The sequence below is a fragment of the Pipistrellus hanaki genome (genome assembly GCF_964339955.1).
Source record: "Pipistrellus hanaki genome assembly, chromosome: 1".
In the NCBI taxonomy this organism is placed as follows: Eukaryota; Metazoa; Chordata; class Mammalia; order Chiroptera; family Vespertilionidae; genus Pipistrellus; species Pipistrellus hanaki.
The window spans coordinates 125,993,076-126,017,598 of NC_140503.1; the positions used below are offsets into that span (position 1 = coordinate 125,993,076).

A 24,523-nucleotide genomic window follows, 5' to 3' on the forward strand; every position below is an offset into this window, starting at 1 on the left:
GGACTGCTGGCTCCTAACAGCTCACCTGCCTACCTGCCCGATCACCCCTAACCATCTCTGTCTGGCTGCCAGATTGCCCCTAACTGCTCCCCTACCGGCCTGATTGCCCCTAACCACCTTTGCCTTGCCCAATGCCTAAGATCCTGGATTCCTCCTCCAGTTGGTTGCAGGCACCCAAGTCCTGGGCTTCCCTCCCTCTGGCCAACCATAGGCACCTGAGTCCGTGGGGCAGGTGGCTTGTCCCTCTCCCAGGCCACAGGCACAGGTGCAGCCGCTGTCGCTGGGAAACGTGGGCCATGCAGCTTGTCCCTCTTCTGGTCTGCAGGTGCAGCAGCTGGCATCCAGGACCACAGGGCCAGTGGCTTGTCCCTCTTCTGGGCCATAGGCTGGCTGGTCCCCATTCCTCTCTCACAAGCTCATTTGTGCCTGGCTGGTTTCCATTTCTCTCTCCCCATTGTTGAGTGTCTCAGCCGTTATTGCATGATGGCATGAGGGCGTGATGACCATTTGTATATTAGCTCTTTATGATATAGGATATTGTTGTCTATATTCTAGTCTATTTTCTTGTTGTATTTAGTTACTTTAAAAAAATGTGTCTGTCAGAAAAAGTTGTAACAACTAGATTCTGATATGAATTGATTTGAATGTTCACCAGGAAATGGATACAATTTTTTTTCCCCTCTGTTAGCCAAATGTAAGACACATCAGAAACTATTTGTAATTCGAGTGATATTTTAAAGTGGTACATAAGATAGGGAAATAATCCAACAAAATCTCTGTCAGTTTTAATAATGGCAAATGGTGTTTTTGTTGCTTTACTTGTACTTATGGTGCCCTTTTGGAAAAAAGACCAGAGAGAAGAGTGACTTACTGACTGAAAGGTCATGAAAAATGTTATTTCTAATTTAAGCACAATTGAAATACATTAGCAGAAACTTACTCATATCAGAATTGAGGGAGCTGGGCGGGGGGCCTGGCCCCAACTGATTGCCTTGAAGATGGCGACCAGCAGCTGGCAAGCCCTGATCATCTTATTGAGGCCACCCCCCAGGTAGAATGAGGAACTGGGGCCGGGTGGCAGCAACCAACCTCCTGTGGGGACTAGGAGGGGGGCTGCAACCTCTCACCAGCTACCTGAGGGTAGGGGTGATAGGGACAGAGGTGCGGTGAGAATGTGAGTTGTTGGTCAAGCAAACTCTCACTCTCACTCCCCCTGCTACCCTCCCTGGGGTCTCCAGGGCTTGCACTCCAGGGAAGCCCCCACACTCAGGTGCCAGACATCCATGAGGAGCTCACACCACTCCTGTGTGTCCTCTTCCAGGTGAACTGGGCCGTAGCTGCCAGGACCTTAAGGGCCAGTCAGGCTCCCTTGGGTTTGAGCAGGAGCTGGTCTGAGAGGCCACCTGGGAGAGAGCACACTCACCTCCAGGCAGCCCAGAAGCCCACACTGCGTCCTGTCTCATGGCGTCTGGCCGCACTCACCTCAACTCTGTGTGGGACTCAGGTGGAGGGGGGCTCATGGGGGTCCTGAGGCCCAGGTGCTGCCCAGAGATCAGCTGGGACCTGCCCTTCTATGCTGGACACTCGTGCTTTGATTGCCAGCCAGGCCTTGGGACTTCACCAGTGTAGGCATTTCATGCACTGGGCCTCTAGTAATTATGTGTGTGTGTGTGTGTGTGTGTGTGTGTGTGTGTAATTATATATACACCAGAGGCCTGGTGCATGAAATTCATGCATGGCTGGGTCCCTAGACCTGGCCAGTGATCAGGGCCAATCTGTGGGGCAATTGGCGGGGTGATCAGGGGGTTCCCTCTGGCACTCGCCTTGGCTGGCCTGGCACTGCCCACTCACCAGCCCACTCCTTGCCGCCGGCACTGGTCAGGGCCTGTGGGCTGGGGGCAGCTCCTGTGTTGAGTGTCTGTCCCCGCCCCCCCCCCCCCCCCCTCATTGGTCAGTGCATCTCATAGCAACTGGTTTTCCACTGTTTGGTCTATTTGCATATTAGGCTTTTATTATATAAAATACATATATCCTGATATATGAAAACCCAGGGTCCATCATTTCCGAAATGACTGGAGGGATGACCGAACACCAGGCTAGGGAGCTGAGGGAGTGGAAGCTGATCAATCAGGGGTAGCAGTGACTGGTGAGCAGTGACTGGCAAGTGGTGACTGGTGAGCATCTGGATGGCAGATCTCTTGGTCCCTCCTCCCAGCCCTCAGACTCCAATCCATCAGTGGTGGAGGCGGGGCAGAACTGGGGACTGGCTCCCTTAGCAGTCCTGCAGGGTCAATCTCCAGAGGACAGGCCAGGCACCAATGGACCAGTGATGCCCGCCTCCTGGAACTCGGCCTTGGGCACTGTGGCAGGTTCCCCTCACTATTTGCTCCACAAGAAAGGAAAGATACCATCAGCAATGCCAGGGGCTACCAGTGGTGATTGCTCTCCCCATGCTTCCTCCAGGTCACTTGAGCCCGCCCCGCTGCAGATGAAGTGTGATCACTGCACACGGAAGGAATGTAGTAAAACAGTAAAAACCGATGACCAAGCGACCAGAGGGATGACTGAACACCAGGTCCACTTACATGGCGCTAGGCACCTGAATGTGAGCAGACAGAAGAAAACAAAACATTCAAGGCCTGTCTGCGCCCCATGGCGGGTTTGCATTTAAACCAAGTGGGGTGATGTCGGAATTACCCAAGTGCACCCCCGCTCCCTTCACCTGCCCAGCTGCCTAGGGTCCCCTTACAGCTGGGCTGAGCTCTGCTCAATACTCCCCTTCCCAACGTGTGATGACAACACGCAACTCTGCGCCAAGCCCTAGCAGGACTCATGGCTGGGCTCCCGCAAACCACCCCTGAAGCCATAGGTCCTGCCCCAGAGCCCAGTCCCAGGCTCCGGGCAAATGGGCCCATTTCTCAGCTGACCAACCTGGGTTCCAGGTGGTGCAGGCTCTGGCAGAGACACCCCAATGGCACCGCCTCACAACAGCGTTCCCCCCTTTGGTCCCTCCCTGAGCTTGGCTCTCCCTGCAGCCTGCAGCACGGTTTGGAGTGGCAGCTCCAAGGCAATGGACCGCTCCACAGGGAGGGGTGCTCATGCTGGGAGCTCCCCCACTCGCTCGGTGATGGCTCCGTCCAATGGCAGTATGCCCCCGCCTGCGCTAGGTGATGGTTTGGTCCAGCACAGATCCCCCCCCCCCCCCCCAGGATGGCAGCTTGGATGGTGGTGGGGGCTGTGGCCTGAACCCTGGGAGGAGGCCATGGCCGGAAGGTGGAGGATCTGGGTTGGCCCTGCCACCAAGCTGTTGCAGAGGAGCCCAGTGCCACCCAGTGGCCTGGACTCCAGGCCTGACCGCCTGTCTGGTTTGGCCGAAACATCTGAAGTTCGCATTAGTTGCCAACTTAAGAAATTGGAACGTTCACGGAAAATCAGGATTCTCCACTTCTCTTTCCAAGGTGGCCAAAGGGGCTACCAACCAAGGGTGGTTGGTGTCACTTCAACCCTAAGAGGAGCCCCCAGCTTGGGGGGGGGGGGGGAGGAAGGGGGGTGGTGCGGAGGAAGCTATCTGTGCAGACAGCTCAGTTGTGTAAATTCCCACTGACAGCGGTACAACCCAAGAGTGTGGCAGCTCAACTGTGACACAGCACAGTCATGAAACAGTACGGCTGTTAAACGAGGCCCCTCTCCAGCTTTAGGGGGCTCCACCTGCTCCAACCCAGTGCACCTCACTCTACCCTGAGCTGCCCAGTGCACCTCACTCAACCCCAGTGAAACAGCTTCAGTATTTCAGCTCTAGCAGTCAGAACACATCCCAGTGGAAAGGGAAAGTGTAGCCCTGGCTGGTGTTGCTCAGTGGATACAGCATCCATCTGAGAACTGAAGGGCCCAGAGTTCAATTCCCGGTCAGGGCACATGCCTGGGTTGTGGGCTTGATCCCCAGTGTGGGGTATGCAGGAGGCAGCCATCAATGATTCTCTCTCATCATTGATGTTCCTATCTCCCTAGCTCTATGAAATCAATCTATACTAATGAAAGTATAATATGCTAATTAGACCAAACATCTTCCAGATGACCTTCTGAACATCCTTTTGGACAAAGCCATGGTGGTGGGGCCAAGGCAGTGGCAGTTAGGGCCTATGAGTCTGGCAGGGGAGAGCAGTTAGGGGGATTAGGCTGGCAGGGCAGAGCAGTCAGGGGGATCAGGCCAGCGGGCCAATGAGTGGTTAGGAGCCAATGGTCCCATATTACGAGAGGGATGTCTTACTGTCAGACATCCCCTGAGGGGTCCTGGATTGGAGAGGGTGTAGGTTGGGCTGAGGGATCACCCCTATGCATGAATCTCATGCACTGGGCCTCTAGTATAATTATAACTTATTTTTCTATTTACTTAGTGTGCTGTACTGTTTTAAAGAATATGAAATGATGTTTAAGACACTTTAGACTTTATTTTTGGATAAACTTATTTTTCCAAAATGTCTGAAAGTGCTCTGCTACAAAATGACTCTATCAGATGAAAAATGGGTTTTCTTGTAACATCTTAGAAATTAGAAAGAATTCCTAGTTAAGGGAATTTTATAATACCTTTCAATGTTTTACATAACACTTTCAAGAATTTTGAATTGACTGGTATATTCTTTTTTATAACATCTGAACCCAACCCCTTACTTGTGGTTGGTTTTTAAATACTTTAGTAGTGCTACAAGTCTTGTTATTGCACTGTAACTTATAGTTTTGTTCCCTTTAGTTTGGGTAAGGACACAGCTGAGGTAGGATGTACAAAGGAAATCAACCTGCCTTGGAGTCACTCACCAGCTGAGTGAGCTCAGGCAGCAGATTGACCTCACATCCTCTATCTGCCCATGAAAGACTGATGCCAACTTCCATTGACTGACCATTGCCAACTAGTATCATTGCCGCTCTTTACAATGGTGCTGCAAGGTGGGCATTGTTACACCCATTTCATAAATGAAGACTGAAGCTCAAAGGGTAAGAGCTTCAGCCCAAGGTCACACAGCTAACAAACGACCAATGCTGAGATTTCGAAGCACATGGATATAAAACCCCAGTGTTTCATTCCATGCATTTATAATTATCTGATTTGTTGATGTTTAACTTAGGGGATCTCTCTCCTGATCACATTCCTCTGCTTTTCAGACTTATTTTTATTCTTCTGAAAAAATTATATATTGGGTTTAACTAACCATATTTGGGGAAATTGTTCCTTGACATTTTTTTCTAAATTCAATTGGGTGGTCTCCATTTCATCACAGATCTTTTTGAGACAAACTAATTACATGCAATCTGTCAAACTATAGATATGGTCTATACTTACTCATCTATTTATATAATTATAAATAAAATTATTGAAAAAATAATATTCTCCTATCTCTCCATGTTAGGATTCTCTTCAGGACCATCTTTTACATCTTGCTTCCAATTTATTTATGTGTAATTATTTAATCAGGTGTTTTTCAGGTTTTGTTTGTAATTTTTCTGTCCATGGATTTCTCTATAGAAACAGGAGGGTTAAAATAAAAAGCAGAGCTCATGAGTCTCTTTCCCCCTAGTGTGGCCAATTCTTTTTGTAAATGATAAAGATTTATAGTCTTGGTTAATCATCCAAATCCTTGCTAGTTTACTGCTTTCAGAGTTTTACTCTGTTTCTTTCTTATATTTTCATCAGGCATTCTGAGTTTCAGCTATGTAAAATATCTTCATATTGTTCCTTTGTAATAGAAAGACATTTTAACTGTTACAAGGCTGAAGAAATTGACTATGATCCAAAATAGCTGCACTGTTTTAGCAAGATATACATTAATTTCCCAAGTGGTTAAAAACATTAAAAAATAAATGACGTTAGTGCAAGCAGAATCCAGGAAGTAATAACAAACAAATTTAATTATTTTTAAAAATTCATACTTTAGCATTTTTATCATTATTACTTTGGGTGACTTGGCTTCCTTTGGGTGCTTAAGTCCCAGGTAGATCTTCTTGTGACAATTGTGTATAATCTTATGCTTCATTACTTTGCATTTAAAGATTATAGAATTTAGAGACTGGCTTTGACATAATTTGGTAAAATTGGTGTAATAAGAGTAACCCTTTTCTTTGGCCCACAGGTTTGCTCTCTGACTGTTATAAACCTTCATAAGTCAGTTCTGCCAGTTTAAGAAATGGGGAACATGGAATGGATGTGTAACTTGTTCATCTCTATTGTAAATTCTGTGATTATATTTATTAAGCTTTTTGGAGTCTAAACTAGCAAGTTAGGTAGAAAGATAACTCCCTCCATTTTCTATTCATCTCTAAATGCCATAAATGTATTGTTTAATAATTTTATACATGTAGTTGATACTGAGTACAAACTTATTAAATAGGAATTAGTTAGATAGGGCTTTACTTAGACTTCTTTGCATGTTATGATACCTAATGTAGAATTTTCTAGTTCAGTTGACACATTTTAGATAATTTAAATTTAATTTTATTTATTTAATTACTAAAATGTATATTGCACAGCAGTGTATGATAACATCTAAAAAGAAATTTAAAAAGGCATACTATATTTCCACAGCTATTCACTTCTCTAGAAAAAAAAGACATGGTTATCAGCTTGATATATATCCTCCAGACCCATATCTGATATATTTATATAAAATTTATGTTTATTTGTGTGTATGTATTTTACATAAGTAGTATAATACTGTACATTGTTGATTATCTTCAATATAGTTTTTCAAGAGTTTCCCAGTTAGTTACTCTGGTTAAAAAGAGTTATATGCTACCATTTCTATCTCAGACAAAACTATGAAAAAGATGCCTCTATTATTTTGTGCATTATCTTTCTCATCCATCTTCATTTTTCACTCCCTATTCTTTCCCGTACTTATTTAGTACTTCTCTCTCTCCTTCCTATCATATCACTTTAATTGCAAGAAAATGATTTCTGTTCTTTACTTTGAACTGAAGTCAGTTATTACTTACACATTTATTTTTGGCAACAAATAAAAAATAAAAGGCATTGTTCTGCTTAAAAGAACTTCCAGTACCAATAAGAAAATGGGAAGATGTTTCAGGAAGTATGAGGTATTTTTGTGTGTTTTTTTTTGTTTTGTTTTCTTTATCACTAAAGTCTTACCTACTCTTTCTGTGTGGCCCTAAAGCCAGCTATGCTCAAGAATATTTTTAAAGGAAAAGTCCACATTTTAATAGGCCTTACTTACATTTGATTATGGAACCATTTTAGTAGAGTTCAGTTTATAATTTGCAGTTTTGAGCTCTTCTGACCAGCCAGGAATGAGGCAATGAAAGTGTTAGGCAGGTTACTTGGCATTTCCACATGAAAAAAAGATAGGTTATTTGCTCTGAGATACATAGTAAAAGCAAGCACCAGTTGTCATGTGGTTTGGATGGTTGTAGCAAGCTAAGAACCAGTTGGCCCTAAACAAAGAATGACTGAATTCCTTCCCCTGAGGCTTTGCCCCCTTCAGAGCCATTTTGGATCCCAGCATTAACATTTTTTACAAATACTAATATATACCCCTGTCTTCAAATTTAGCATCCTGGTGCTGTTTTCTATCATTGAATAATACACACCTACTTATTAAGTATCTGACATGATGCTATTTTACATACTTCATATTTTATTAAATCCGTGAGAATTAATAAGGTGCATATGTTTGCTTTATGCAATGAAATCATCATGTAGGTATTCATAAAGTGGTTTAGGGATAGAATTCAATATGCACTTATAGCTGATGTTTCAGAAATATAGGCAAGACCTAATGTGTCTGTGAATCAGTTATTTTGAAAGGATTTTCTAGATAGTGTTTCCAGCTGCTTAGACTGCTCAATAATTCAAATTTCAGAGAATAAAATTCCATGAAGGCACTAGAAATGTTATTAAGTCTACCACCACCTTTGTAGTCAGTCTTTGCATGTTTCAGTTAAGTTCCCTTGTCTGAAATATTAGCCAGTTTTTATTTATTTTCCCTCAAAGAATGCTGTTCTACTGGTTGAAGCATTGTCACAATAGTATAATTCTTCCATGCCTAGAAATGTAAGTCTTACAATGACATTTTAATTTTATTTTTTAGAGCATCAGAGCATCTGGCCTTATCCTGTTGGAAACTATCCTTTTTGGGTCATTGCTTCTATACTTTCCAGTAAGTAATATATTTGTATTTTAAAGGTATCCATTTATTTTATTTTGCTAATATACCTATATCAAGCTATATAATATAGATAGATAAACAAGGGTTTTATATATATTTAAAACCCTGTCTTTTACATATTGGATCACCTTAGATAAGTTATTTAGCATTTCTAAACTTGGGTTTCTTCTTATAAAATGCAGCTAATTATACATTTCTTCCCAAGTTTGTGAGGAGAGTAAATGCTTAAATTAACTACCATATGAAAATCATGTTTGGATATATGAATGGTTATATACATATAAATATTCATTTCTTTCTCCTTTACTTGAATTAGAACTGTAAGACACACCAGCCAGTTCATGCTGGAAAATAACAAATGGTTTCACAAAAAAAGAAACCCAATAAGATAAATGTATGTGTGGTCCTCCTGGTATAGGGAATCACCACTGGTTCTCTCTATCACACTAGTAACATGTCTGTAAGCAGAAGATAAGTATTGATTTTACTAATTTAATTCAACCAGTTTGTAATCAGCAGTTATTGTGTATCAAGGGCTGTGCTAATTTCTGGAAATGCAGGGAGAAGATCAACTTGATTTTTTCCTCTAAAGAAGCTTACAATTTAGAGGAGGACATGAGTAAGTACTGGTAATTATAACAAAATATGACAGAAGCTGAGAGTGTAGTAAGGAGAGGATGTTGTGGAGGTGCTTAGGAGAGAATGATATCATTCTTATCCTACAAGCTTACCCCCTACAGTCTGTCTATTTTCAAAATATCAGCCAGTTTTAGCACCAAAGTTAGACCATGGTACTCTTTTAGTCAAAACCTCCAAGCTTCCCCATTTTACCTACAGTAAAAGCCAAAGCCCTTCAGACGACCTCAAAACCAGAACATAACTTGGATTTGCCCCTTCTACTGTCTCATTTTTCAAATTCTCTTCTCTCCCTCAGTGATTCCAAGCACTCTTCATCTATTCAGGTTTTCTACTTCATGAATTGCATTTTCTATTTCTACTTAAAGTAGAAATTTAAATATAATCAGTTTTTATTTTTCTATAAAGTCATTCATATTACACGTTTTCTAATTTACTAGCATAGAGTTATGCATAGAAATAATAGAAGCAATATAATCATGCAAAGCCTGTTTACGGTGCATGCCTGGTACTGTTCCAATATAAATGGCATGCTGTGTCTCATAACATTTAATCTTCCCCATGGAACCACTGGGCAGGTATTTAGCCAGTCAAAGTGTCAGCTGTATAGAAGAGAAAGTTCTGAAATGTCTTCAGTAATTTGAATAATAATTTTAATCATTTGAATATCTGTTGTTGCTGCTACCATCATTCTTTTCCTGAACCTCTGCTATTTTAAAATACATTTCTATCCAATAGCTAGAGGGATATTTTAAAATATCAAGTCTAATCTGTCACCCCTTCGAGGGCTTATCGCTGTTCTTCGAATAAAGATAAAAACTCTCAACATGGCTTATGATGTAATAAATATTGTGGTCATTGCCCACTTCCCAATCTCATCCAATACCCAATACCATTTTTCTCCTCATTTTCTGCACTCAGCACATGACTGACCTTCTTTGAGTTGTTAACTGAAACAGGATCTCTCTTATGGTAGGTAGGCTCTTTAAAGATGTCCACAGTTCTAATCCTTGGAAGCTGTAAATATGTCACTTTACACGCTAAAGGGTAATACGCAGTGGACTATTGCATGAGGTTATACTGGGTAAACTTAGAACTATACACTAACCTAGTGGCTTTTTCCCTGTGGAAATGGCCTCCAAAGAATCTGCTTGGAGAGCCATGGCAGAGGCTGAGGTGGTAGGTGGGGAGATGAGACCTGCTCTGCTCTGCTTGCCTCCACTCATTGGAGGCTAAAATTCGGGTGTGCACCTCTGCCCTGGCACCTGATGAACCCTGACACCAAGGACCTAGGGCCATGGCACTCTGTGGTTGGGAAGGGCCTGAAAGCATGGATGGACTCAATACCAAAAAGAAGAACCTACTTCACCCAGTTGGCATGGGATTCATCTAAGGAGCCTTCCTGGATTGACTGAAAGATGAAGCTAAATTCTAGCAAGTTGTCTGCTTCCTTCAAGAAGCCTTTGAGCAGGATGGAAGTGGGGAGGCCCAGCCTCTTAGCCTGGGCAGCCCATGGCACTGGAGCTACCAGGGATAAGATGTGGCTTCACCATCACTCACTTCCTGATCCATCCTGGTTTCTCCTGTTCAACTGAGCTGAGATTCCTCTGAAATGGAAGTTCTTTCTCCTAACAGAGACTCATTTTAATTTTTAAAAATTCTGCTTGATTGTGAAAGATTAAGAATGATGGCCCTTATTTATATTACTTATGTAGTGCTTGTAGTTAGGCAATAAAAACACTCTGGTGTTATTTTTTTGGGGGGGAAATATATATATATATATATATATATATATATATATATATATATATATAATTTTTAGAAAGAGAAACATCGATGTTAGAGAAAAATATTGATGTTAGAGCAAAACATCCATTGGCTCATTCTACACGCCAATCCTGGGGATGAAGCTCACAACCCCTGCATGTGCCCTGATTGGTAATGGAATCAGCAATCTTTCGGTGCACAGGATGATGCCCAATCAACTGAACCACACCCACCAAGGCCGTTGTAGTGTTATTTTGAAATATTAGTTAAAGTTCAGTTTATCTTTATTCATGATTCATATTTATTCAAAGCTAGTGTTCATATTAATGAGCATGTGCCTAAAATCGGGGGAAGAATTTTAAAGCCTCTTAAATAGAATAAGTACTCTAGAAAAGGACATTTCAAAAAATGTAAATGTTAGGCTCCGCAGTGTTCAAAACAATTATTAAAGACCCGTGCATTGACTGGGATCTAGTTTTGAAATACATCTGATATGCCTGTACCTATGATGATATCAGATACAGAGAAAAATGGAAATTTAAAAGGAATATAAAGATAGAATTTATGCTGGATAATTATAATATGCTTGGGAAGGAAAAACACACACAACAGAAGAGAAGACTCACCAAATAAATTTTGTCCAACAGAAACATTAGGATGCCTCATCGTGTTGCCTTTATGCTTCACTAGCTTTGTTTTAACTTTCACAACATAACTTTTCTCTGTAACTGCTTGAGATATTAATGTGTATCTCTCAAGTTCTCACTGTGTACCTAGGTTTCAAATAAGTTCATGTGCATGCTTTGAAGACAGAAAGGGCCAAATTATGTAATGATGATTTGAATGTAGCATCATGAGATATAGGGGATGGGGGAGGAGGTTGAAATAAACTATTGATTGAATCTGGGAAGCAAAGTAATTTTATTTTAGAATGGGAGACGATGTCTCAGAAATTGACAGGAAATTATGGCTACATAGTGTGTGCACATGTGCATGAGTGTACATAAAACATTCCTGGCATTGGATCAGGGCTCATTGGCTTCTTTGGGTTTTGCAGAAATTAAGATTATAACTTTTGGCTTGAGTTTTTGCTTCAAAAAGGATCTCTTGATTACATGATAAAGGTGACTAAGTAAACCTAAGATAGCCAAAGGTTCTAATCATTTGATAGTGTAAATGTTATGTAAACATTTCTAATTTGGTAATTATCTTACCTGCTTTCTCTATTCCTGGTGTGGCCTATACCAAAATTGCTCATGAAAGTTTTACTGGGGGTTGCTGTTTTTTTTGGGGGAAAAATGTACTTCAATGAAGTGGAATTATTTTTAGGGCCTGGTGACTCCTGGAGAGAGACTGTGGAGATGGTCACGGTTCTGCGTTGTTATGCAACCAGCCTTTTCTCCTTTCTAGACTGCATATTGTTGTTCAGATTTGCAAGAATTAAGTTTATTTTTACCTTTTCTAAGCCATCTTAGACGACAGACTATGCTATAACAATGCTTATGTTAGAAAGTCCAAATTAGAGATTGTGATCCTTGTGCAGATGAGGACAAACCAAAACCTGACTAAATTTAGCGTTGTTATAATAGGACAGCACAGAGCCAAAGCATTGCAAACATTTCCTTACAGATCCTCAAGAAATATATGATTTGAAGTCCATTTTTTTGTGAACAAATGATTAATCTTCATAATCACTTAAAACTTTCATACACTTTATAAAAGAAAGAAAAAATAACATTAAAATCAATTAAAGTATAGTTTCTTGGTAAATTACATAAAATGACATTTTATGGATTAACAAAACATATTAAGTAATACAGAGTCTAGAATTTTGTTTTTGACTTGACTAAACCAAAGATTTCAGCAAATAATGTATATTTCCCCTCTAACCTTGGTTATCTATTTGCTTGGTTGATATATCTTTATGTAAAGGACACCAGTACATTTATAAATACAGTTAAGTACTTGTAGTACTTTTTACAAATCCCATCTCTCAGTTTCTACAAAGAAAAATTGCAAAATATTAGAGCTGGTAGGTACATCAGACACAACTTAGTCTTTAGTCAACCCCTATTTTGCAAATAGAAAAAGAGAGGTTGAGAGAAGTTAAAACTCATTGAACTTTTCACTAAGTAATAAGATCACCAAGAATAGAACCTAGTATCTTGATTCCTTGTCTAGCTCTCTCTTCGCTATGACAAAACTTCTAACAGATGGTATGGATGTGAGATTCAGATGTTATTATTCAGGGTAGTGAGAGAGGCCCACGTTCTATACCTTGGTCAGCCACCCTTCCTCATTAAGTCTCCAAGGAAGTAAAAGACACAGAAGATAACATAGGAAACCAATTTAAAATATCTTGAGGTTTGGCTCTAAGACCAAATATAAGATTTCTATAAGCTTGGCTGGACCATGTTTTTGAACCTTATGAAATATCTGCTATTCAAACATTTTACCTACAAAAATGGCAATTTCTCCCTAGCCTTTTGGCTTCGTGTTTAGAGTGTCAGCCTGCACACCTAAGGGTCACAGATTCAATCCCAGTCAAGGGCACATACTTGGATTGCAAATTTAATCCCTGGCCCTGTTGGGGGGCACATGCAGGAGGCAACCAATTGATGTATCTCTCTCACATTGATGTTTTTCTCTCTGCCCCTCCCTACTTTCCTCCATTCCACTCTCTCTAAGAATCAACAGGGAAAATATCCTCAGGTAAGGATTAACAAAACAGAAAGCAATTTTATGTTTCAACCAAATAAGTAACCCTGTTAAACCATATCAGATTGTTTTCAGTGGCACAGGGCCTACTGGTAAGTCAGTTAAGAGACCACTTTTTTCTAAGATTACCCCAAAGCCTAAAGTTAAAACTCAGATTTTTTTTTTTTTACTCCAGTGTAGCACACATGCATCATTCAAAAGCAGAGCAAAAACAAGAGCATATTGCTCCCATGCATAGACTTTAAAGCTAAAGAAATAAAGGAAAGAATGTTAAAAGTGGGAAGGAAGAGTAAAATCATGAGAAAATAGCTAAAACAGTCACGTTTTTAATCCATTACTACTATTGTTGATTTTGATGCTCAAATTAACCCAGTGAGAGTCTTTCAAGCTAGCTCCTGCATTCGTTTGATATGATTTATCCTTTGAGTACTTCCCTACTTCCTAGCACAATAGAGTATACTTTCCCCATTCCAGCCCTGGAATCAGCCTTTTCTCCAAAGGGCCACGTTTCTTTTTTAGGGTGAAATGATTATCAAGTCAGTTCTGTGAGAGATCATATCCATTGTGACCAACATAGGGGAGAAAGGTCCCAAATTTACAATTAGGTCAATGTTTCTCAGACCTGTTATTTAGGAATCTTTGCAAGGAGAATTCTCTTGAAGTCTAAGAGTCCATCCTAAGGCTGATATACTTGATCTCATTCGGTCCATTTGTATTGATATCAGAACAAAAGAGAGGGAAAAAAATGGGAGGAGAGTTCAGTAGTCATGTGCATAACAGTACTAGAGAGAAAATAGTAGTTGTTTCATTCCAAGGTAGCTTAGAAAGTGTGGGAGTAGAAGACATTTAGTCTCCAAACTGATGGAGGATTTCAGGAATTTTGGATAAAATACTAAGATCAAAAGACATCAGAGAACTAGACACACTTTATGGGAATTTGAAGAGTGTGAGGACAAGACACCTTGTTTTCTTTTATAGGGTAGGATAGATTAAGAAAAGAAATTGTAAATATCCTGGGAAGCTGTGCAGTTCCATTTACCCTCCTGTTCCTGTGCTCCTCTGCCCTATCAGCCTATCAGAGAGAAGTCTGATTGTTAATGAGAGTGGTTGCATGTGGTAATGCATTAAGGCTATTAAGTATGTATATTTAGTTAAGTGTCTTGAATCACTGATGTGTCAGGTGTAAGGAATTAACAATCTCCCTTTAGCTAAAAAAGAAATTTTATATATTTTATTGAATTAATGTGGGTGACATTGATTGATAAAATTATGTAGACTTGAGGTGTTTATTGTATAGTGTGTTCACCACCCCAAGCCAACTCTCCCCTTTTATCCTCTTCTATCTTCTCTCACCCGCCTCCATCCTCCCCTCTGTTTCCCTCTTTTAATCACCATACTGATATCTGTGTCTATGAATATGTTTGCTTTTTATTTAATACCTTCACCTTTTTTTTTTCACCCAGCCCCCCACCCCAAAAGCCTTCCCCCAGACAGCTGTTAGTCTGTTCTCTGTATCTATGTCTTTCTATGTTGTTTGTTAGTCTATTTTGTTCATTAGATTCCAAGCATAAGTGGAATCATATGATACTTGTTTTCTCTGACTGGCTTATTTCACTTAGTATAACATTTTCCAGGTCTCTCCACGCTGTCACAAAAGAGTTAAAATTCATTCTTACAGCTGAGTAATATTCCATTGTGTAAATATACCACAGCTTTTTTTATCCACTAATCTACTGATGGACACTTGGGCTGTTTCCAAATCTTGGCTACTATAAATAATGCTGCAATGAGTATTGGGGTATATATATTCTTTCGAATTAGTGTTTTAGGTTTCTTTGGATATATTGCCAGAAGTGAAATTTCTGGACCAATCTGCAGTGCCTTTTTAAATTTTGTAAATAAATGCCATACTGTTTTCCACAGTGGCTGCACCAACCTGCATTCCCACCAATAATGCCCAAAGATTCTCTTTTCTCCACATCCTCGCCAATATTTGTTTGTTGATTTATTGATGATAGCCATTCTAATAGGTATGAGATGATATCTCATTGTAGTTTTAATTTACATACCTCTGATGAGCAGTGCTGTAGAGTGTCTTTTCATATGTCTATTGGCCATCTATATAACCTTTTGAGAAGTGTCTATTCTGGGTACAATCTCCACAAATCATCAGTAAATGTTATATATCACATAAACAGAATGAAGGATAAAAAGCATATATGATCATATCAATAGATGCAGAAAAAGCATTTGATAAAATCCAGCACTCGTTTATGATAGAAACTTTCAGCAAAGTGGGAATAGAGGGAATATACCTCAACATAATAAAGTCCATATATCACAAACCCATAGCCAACATCATACTCAGTGGGCAAAAGCTAAAAGGGTTACTCTTATGATCTGGAAAAAGATAAGGATGTCCACTTTCACCACTCTTTTCCAACATAATGCTAGAAGTCCTAGCTACAACAGTCAGATAAGAAGAAGGAATAAAAGCCATCCAAATTGGAAAGGAATAAGTAAAATAGTCATTATTTGCAGTTGACATGATACTATATAGAGAGAAACCTAATGATTCCACAAAAAAACTACTAGAACTGATAAATGAATTCCATAAAGTAGTAGGATACCAAATAAATATTCAGAAATCAACTGCATTTTTATATGCCAATAATGGACTATCAGAAGGGGAAATTAAGAGAACAATTCCATTTACAATTGCATAAAAAATTAATTACCTAGGAATACATTTAACTAAGAATGTAAAAGACCTATACTCAGAATTTTTTTTTCTTGAAGAAAAAAATTCAAGAAGATACAAATAAATGCAAGCATAAGTGCACTCATGGATAAAAAGAATTAACATCATTAAAATGTTCATTATTCTCAAAGTAATTGATAGATTCAGTACAATTCTATCTATACACCAATGTCATATTTCACAGAACTAGAACAAATATTCCAAAAATTTATGTGGAACCACAAAGACCCTGAATAGCTACAGCAATATTAAGAAAGAAGAACAAATTTGGAGGAGTCATGTTACTAGATATAAAATTATAGTACGAGGTGATAATAATCAAAAAAGCATGGTACTGACATAAAAACAGATATATAGACCAATGGAACAGAATAGAGAGCCCAGAAACAAACCCACAACTTTATGGTCAATTAGTATTTGATAAAGGAGGTAAGAATATACAATGGTGTAAAGATAGTCTATTCAATAAAATGGTGCTGGGAAAAGTGAATAGATTCATACAAAAGAAATGAAACTAGACTACCTCCTTACACCATACAAAATAATTAACTCAAAATGGATTAAAGACTTAAATATAAGATTTGAAACTATAAACATCCTAGAAGAAAACACAGCCAATAAACTCTGGGACATTTCTAACAATATATATTTTTTCTGATGTATCTCTTTGGGTAAGAGAAACAAAAGAAAAAAAAATTAACCTGACTACATCAACTAAAAAGTTTTTACACAACAAAGGAAACCATCAACAAAATGAAAAGACAACTCACTGAATGTGATAACAGATGATACATCTGATAAATAAATAAGTTACAAAACTCAACACAAATAAACAATCCAATTTAAAAATGAGCAAAGGATCTGATCAGAAACTTTTCCAAAGAGGACATATAGATGGCTGAGTTTTAATAAACTGAAAGAACTTTGAAGACTTGAGAATTGGACTTCTGACTTTAGTTTATCATTGAACAGAAAGAGTGTTTTTATTTTTGCTAAAATAAACACCAATTAGACTATATGCCTCTTAAAATATACTTTGATATTTTTGTGAAACTTAATAATTACATATTTATAAATAGAACAAAATTGGAAAACACAAAGAGAAAGTTAGCATGCTTTCTTCATTCCTCAGCTCTTATTTTGATTTATACCTTGGTTTTCATTAACAGGTGTTTCATGAAGGAATAATAAGTTCTATTGCTCTTGAGTTTTTATATGCTTGAGAATCAATTGTCCTAATATACGAAGAATAACTTCTCTGGATATAAATATTTCAAAACATACTTTTTATTACTCTGAATTTTGTATTCATTGTCTGATTTTTCCAGCTCTTAAAATAGCCTGATTTCTTTCTCCTTTGGATGGCTTGATATTTCTGCCTAGAAGCCAATGCTACTCTTTAGTTTAGCAATTAAATAATTAAAATCAGAATTATCTTGGGATTTGTCACTATATATCATTCTTTTCTTGGATCATGATAGTGTCTTTTTTTGTTTGTTTGTTTATTTGTTTGATTGATTTTTTCAATATATAGATGTAATACCTCTTTTATCCCTGGAAAGTTTTTTAATTATATCTTTAATTTTGTGTCTTTTCTTCAGAAACATGAACTATGCATACATTGGATTTTTCTCTTCCCTCTGTACCTCTACTGTTTCTAGTCATTTGTGTATCTTTGACTTTTTTCTATGTTTTGTGTTTGCTTTAAGTATTTCGTGATCTTTACACTATTTTCAGGTATATTTATTATGCTTGAATTAATTCCAATGTTCCTTTATCCTCTCTAATGCCTTTCTTTTCTTTTTTTTCATTTTCCCCTCTTTCCCCAGCTTTCTTAGGGCAATTTTATCCCTTGCTCTGATTTTTTTAATCTCTTCTTCCATTTCACTTCCTTTTCTTTAACTTTTTTATGAGAAGGAACATGTTTTTGTTTTGCTTTTAATATATTTCTATTGATTTCAGAGAGGAAGAGAGAGGGAGAGGGAGAGATAGAAACATCAATGATGAGAGAATTATTGATTGGCTGCCTCCTGCATGCCCCTCCCCACTGGGAATCCAGCCCACAACCCTGGCATGTACCCTAACCTGGACTTGAACTGTGACTTTCTGGTTCATAGGTCGATGCTCAACCACTGAGCCATGCCAGCCAGGGGGAATGTTTTTGTAATTTCTTTGATGCCATGAGTATTGTTTATTTAAACGTTTATCAATTTTCTCGGTTAATTGATTGTTGTTCTTTTGCATCTGCCTTTTCTCTCAAGTATTTAAACAAAAAACTATGCTGATACTTTTCTAATTTTTATCATAATTATTTTTTATTTTGGTAAAATGTATATAAACATAAGCTTACCATTTACATAATTATTAAATGTTCAATTTAGTGATATTAAATATATTCACAATATTGTGGAACCATCACCATTACCCATTTTAAGAGCATGTTTATCATCTCAATTAAAGCTCTGTTTCCATCTATAATAAAAAAAGCATAATATGCTAATTAGACCATATGACCTTCCAGGCAGCCATGCTATGACACCCAGTGGCACCAGGCCAGCCAAGGCAGGTGCAATGTGATTGGTCAGGGGCCCAGCCATGGCCCCATGATCGACCCGCAGAGGGAGGCCCAGGCCTCTGGCTGGCGGAGCAATCAATTGGGGAGGGGGCCTGCTCTATGATCTCCCCAAAGGGGGATGGCCAGGCCACCAACCTGGTGGGCTGCGGCAGGTGGGTTGGGCCTTCCTCTGTGAGGGAAGCCCACATCCCCTTGCTTGCCAGCAGCCACTGGAGGGAAATCCGAGTCCCGGGTGCCAGAGAGAAGCAGGAGATGGCAGCCAGGGGAAGGAAGGCCTACTCTTGCATGAATTTCATGCATTGAAACTTTAGTTAAATATATATGTTTCCATTCCTTCTTCACTAACAGTCCTCACTTTCTATTTTCTTTCTCTATGAACTTGCTTATTCCAGGTGCTTCATATGAGTAGAATCATACAATATTTATCTTTTTGTGCCTAGTTTATTTCACTTAGCATACTGTTTTCAGGATTCATCCAGGTTATGACGTGTCAGAATTTAATGTTTTTATGGCTGAATAATATATATATATATATATATATATATATATATATATATATATATATAGCATTTTGTTCACCATTCATCTGTTGATGGAAATTTGGGTTGTCTTACATTTTAGCTATTGTAAATAATGCTGCTATGAACATAAGTGCACAAGTATTTGTTTGAGTTCCTGTTTTCAGTTTTTTGCCTATATAAGTAGGAGTGAAATTGTTAGATCATATGGTAATGTTGTGTTTAACTTTTGAGGAACTGCCACAGTGTTTTCCACAGTGTCTTCAGCAACTTACATTCTCACCAGCAAGATATAATGGTTCCTGTTTCTTTACATGGTTCTCTTTTCCAACACTTTTTATTTTATATTATTTTACTTTATAGCCATCCTACTGGGTCTGAAGTCATATCCCGTTGTGGTTATGATTTGCTAGTTTTATTTAAAAAATATTTTTATTGATTTCAGAGAGATAGGAGAGAGGGAGAGATAGAAATATCAATGATGGTAGAGAGTCATTTATTGGCTGTCTCCTGCACACTCCCCACTGAGGATCGAGCCCACAACCCAGGTATGTGCCTTGACCAGAAATCAAGCCATGACCTCCTGGTTCATAGATTGATGTTCAATCACTGAGCCACTTTGATCAGGGTAGTTTTCATTTTTTAAATTAAATTTATTGGTGTGAAATTCATTAATAAGATTATATATTTCAAGTATACAATTCCATAATGTATCACCTGTATATAACATTGTGTGCTCACCACCCAAAGTTTAGTCTTCATTCATCACCATATTTCTGACCTCTTTTTCTCTTCCGCTTCTCCCACTCATCTTCCTCTCTGGTAACCATCATACTGTTATCTGTGTATGAGTTTGTTTATTTGTCTTGTTAATTCATTTGTTGCTTTCTGTTTTGTATCTCACAAATGAGTGAAATCATCTGACTTATTTTGCTTAACATGATACTCTCAAGATCCATCCATGTTGTCACACACGACAATGTTTCATCTTTTCTTATAGCTAAATAGTATTCCACTGTCTCTATCTACCATATCTTCTTTATCTAGTCATTTGTCAAAGACACTTAGGTTGTTTCAATGTCTTGGCTATCATGAAAAATACTACAAAAATAAGGGAACAATATATCAAGAAGACATAGCACTACTTTTAATTTTTGAATGAAGCAGTTTTTTGTTTTTTTTTCAGATAGCTGCTTTATGAAGAGTCATGTGGACAGTAGGATGAATAGTTTGAGGCAAGCTCCCTCTTCCTTTTAAGATACATAAAGACTGAAATTTAGGCTACACTATAATCTAAGCCTTTGCCTTTCTCTTTCACTGTGCTTTTGCTCTGGCTGGCTTTCTATGCTAGGGTGCAATTGAGGTTCATCAAAAAAGATGGCATGTCTCCAAATCTTTCTCTCATAGGGGATAATTCTGAGTCTCTATAAGAAATTCTCTAGTTTTCCTTCAGCCCTCCCATGTTCTAAAATTTATTTTCCATTTAACAGTTTGCCATTTCAGGGTTGGAACAATGCTTCCTGACTGAGCTCTGAGATAGAAATATAACAGCTCTCGGTATCTTCATTTTGGTACAAATGTACTATATTTCTTAGTTCTTCTTTTTTCTTCAACAGCAATTCTCATTCATTCTCATTCATTCTTATAGTATAACTAGAGACCCAGAGCACTAGAGTTATAGCTTAACCAGAAGCCTGGGGATCAGGCCTAAACTGGCAGTTGGACATACCTCTCACAATCCTGGACCACTGGCTCCTAATTGCTCACGTGCCTGCCTGCCTGGTCACCCATACTGCCCCCCACCCCTGCCAGCCTTGTCACTCCATGCAGCCTATTGTTCAGTCATTTGGTCATCCCTCACTAACCCTCTGCTGATCTGGTTGTAGGCCGCCATCTTGTGAAGGCATAATGGTCAATTTTCATATTACCTTTTTATTATATTGGATATATTTTCTACACCTTATTATCTCCAGCTCAAATTGTTTTCCTGAATTCCAGATTTGTATATTTTCAAATTGTTTTTCCTGAATTCCAGATTTGTATATCTTCCTATTCAATTTCTCTACTTTGCAGTCTTATAGATATTACAAACTTAATAAATCCAAATCTTTACTCCTAATCCCATCATCACCAAAACCTGCATTACCAGAACAATGCCCCTAAATGCCCCCTCTGCCAGCCTGATTGCCCCTCACTGTCTCTGTGTGCCGACCGGATCACCCCTAACTGCCCACCCCCCTGCCGAGTTGTGAGCAGCTCCGTTCTTCCATTTGTTCAAGAAAAAATCTTGGAATCATTCTTGTCTTTCTTTTATCTCTCACATTTCATATTCAATTCATCATGGAATCCTGTAGGTTTCATCTTAAAAACATCTCCAGACGAAACCATTTCATTCCACTTCTACTATTGTCACCATAGCCTGAGTCACTATCACTGAGCATTAAATAACCTAATTAGACTCCTTGTTTTCCATTTTTGTCCTCCTAGTCCAGTGTTTCCCAAAGTGTGGTATGCGTACCCCTAGGGGTACGCATTGCACCGGAGTTTGGGGGGGATATGCACTGCACTGTGCTTAGCTGCGCCTAATTCTACGTTCTCATGAGTACGAGGGGTACTCAGTGTTACGAAAATTATAGAAGGGGCACACATATGTCAAAAGTTTGAGAAACATTGTCCTAGTCTATTCTCAACACAGAACCCATAAATCTCCTTTTAATTCTAAGTCAGCTACTATTTCTCCTGCTCAAAACCAGCAATGGCTCCCATTTCATACAGAATAAAACATAAAGACCTAAAAGAACTACATGATCTGCTCACTGAATCTCTGCTCACTATTTTCCAGGATACAGGGCTCTTTATTATTCTTAAATAGGCCAGGCAGCCTCCCCCCTGAAAGCCCTTACACTGGCTGTTTCCTTTGCCTACAAGTCACTCTTCCCATTATCTATGCAAAAACTTCCCCACTTTCTTCATGTTTTTGCTGAAATTTCATCTTCTCAGTGACATTTACCTTTTTAAAATTGCATCTTGCCCTACTCACAGTACTTCTCATGGCTTTCATTTTGGGAAATTTTGTCATTTTTTTCTGCATAAAATTTATCACTTTATTTATACCATATGACTTTTGTAACCTTTATTTCTTACTCAAATTGATTTCTTATTTCCTATCTCGACCCATTAGATTTTGAGTTCAAGCCTGTGTTTCAGCACCTGGAATAGTGCCTGGCACATAGTGGATATTAAACAAATATTTTTTTGTATATATAAACAAATATTTTTCAGACATTCTTCCTACATCAACATATAGCATGTAGTTCTTCTCTTGTATTATTATTTTTTAATTTCTTAAATTTATTTTAGAGAGGAAGGGGTGGGAGGAAGGAGAGAGGAAGGGAAAGAGAGAGAAACATCAATTTGTTGTTCTACTTATTTATGCCTTCATTGGTTGATTCTTGCATGTGCCCTGACTGGAGATCAAGCCCACAACCTTGGCATATTGGGACAACATTCTAACCAACTGAGCTACCTAGTCAGGGCTTCCCTTGTATTATTAATTATGGGTGTTCATACCTTTAAAAGTCTTTATATTTTAGCTATAATCATTTTTATTGTAATCCTTTCAAGAGCTGGGCTATATCTGATTATTATTTACATCATTGCAAATTAAAATTTTGTTGAATTTCTCCCAGTTGCTTTGGCTCAGAGGATAGAGCATCAGCCTGTAGTCTGAAGGGGCCCGGGTTCGATACCAGTCAAGGGGACATGCCTAGATTGGGACTTGATCCCCAGTAGGGGTTGTGCAGGAGGCATTTGATCAATGATTATCTGTCATCATTGATGTTTCTCTTTCTCTCCCTCTCCCTCTCTGAGATCAATAAAAAAATATTTAATTTTTTTAATTTTAATAGAATTCTAACTAAAGTAATTGCATGCACATATACATATATAAATGAAGTCATGTATCTGTCTTTATCTTTTTGTCTCTCTGTTTCTAGATCTCTGCCTTTATCTCTAATTTTCCTGTGGGGAGGTATAAAAGAATCTAGGCCAATAATAAGACTTGAATAATAGCCTACATAGTCTTACATGGCCTTGGACCCCTTTTCCTCAAACTCCACTGCTCTCTGGCCCTTTCTTTCCATCACAGTAAGACTGGCTTTGTTGCTCTTCCTCGAGCAGGCCTGCAACATACCTCCTCTACACCTTGCCATTGGTTGTTTCCTCTTTTTAGAGCATTCTTTACTCACATATCTCCATGCTAACTCCCTCATTTTCTTTACATCTTTGCTCAAATATCAACTTTTCAGTGAAAGGAAGCTAAAAAACTTATATTTTAGAGTAAACATGGAGAGGTTAACTAAAAAATTGTGACATTAATAACTCATGAACACAGACAGTGGTGTGATGAAGGCCTGGGATGAGGAGATGAGAGATAGGTGCAAGGGACCAATGGGAGAAAAGGAGGGACATTTATAATGCTTTTAACAATTAAGATAAATTAAAACAACTATGACATTTAAATGAGAATAAACCACAACATTTGCAGAGCATTTCTAATGAAACCAAATGGATACGGATTCAGCGATGATGTGGAGGCAGAAATGTCATGATTTGGCAGTCAACTAAGAACATAATAACTTATCCTGAGAAGGCTTTCACAGGAACAAATAAGGAGATGCTGCCTGGCAGTGATAGAGAATTTGATAGTCAGATGGTTTGAGTAGAACGATAAAAAAATTGTACCTCTGCAGCAATGTCATAGCTAGCATGTTTAGCTCATTAGTAAAAAAAAAAAAAATGAAATGAATAAAGTATCAGTTTATTTTCAGTTCCCCTGCTAGGGTTTGTGGGTTAATGTCTTTGCTGATGGGAAAAGCATAGCAGGAACTCAATCTCTTTCAATGGATACTATTTCTCTCAATTATAAAACTGTATCTTGAATTATCCTTCCAAGGGTCAAAACACATAAGTATTAGTTATTTCTGAAGTTTGGTAAATAATATTTAGTTAATAAAAAGGCTAATAAATGTATGCTTTATATTTTATGAACTGAATGTGAGCTTGTGATTTTAGAGAACTTTAATAGTCCCTGGGAAATAGTTTCAGAATTGACAGACATTTATATTAGCATCCTACTAATCTCCTTGGTCTTACACGTGAACAATTTGATATAAGAATATATAAAGACACTTATAGGTAATTAAGAAAATAATTACAAATAGCAAAATAGTTTTTACAGTAGGAAGTAGCTATGTCTCCTGAAAAATGGTTTCTTCTTCAAAGCTATTGGAGGGGATGGTATTGTAGAAAATTTAGAAATAGTTTTTTACTATTTAATATTGTAGCAAGTATTTAAAAATGACAAGAAGATGAT

General features: G+C 38.5%; 1 protein-coding gene across 1 annotated transcript in view; it reads left to right on the forward strand.

Moving 5' to 3' along the window:
• Window positions 1–24,523, forward strand: part of GPR158 (G protein-coupled receptor 158) — a 334,424-nt gene that overhangs the window by 208,234 nt on the left and 101,667 nt on the right. Inside the window, exon 5 of the mRNA XM_084867984.1 lies at window positions 8,097–8,165. Within this exon, the coding sequence (XP_084724110.1) occupies window positions 8,097–8,165 (69 nt within the window). The remainder of the gene's footprint in view (window positions 1–8,096; window positions 8,166–24,523) is intronic.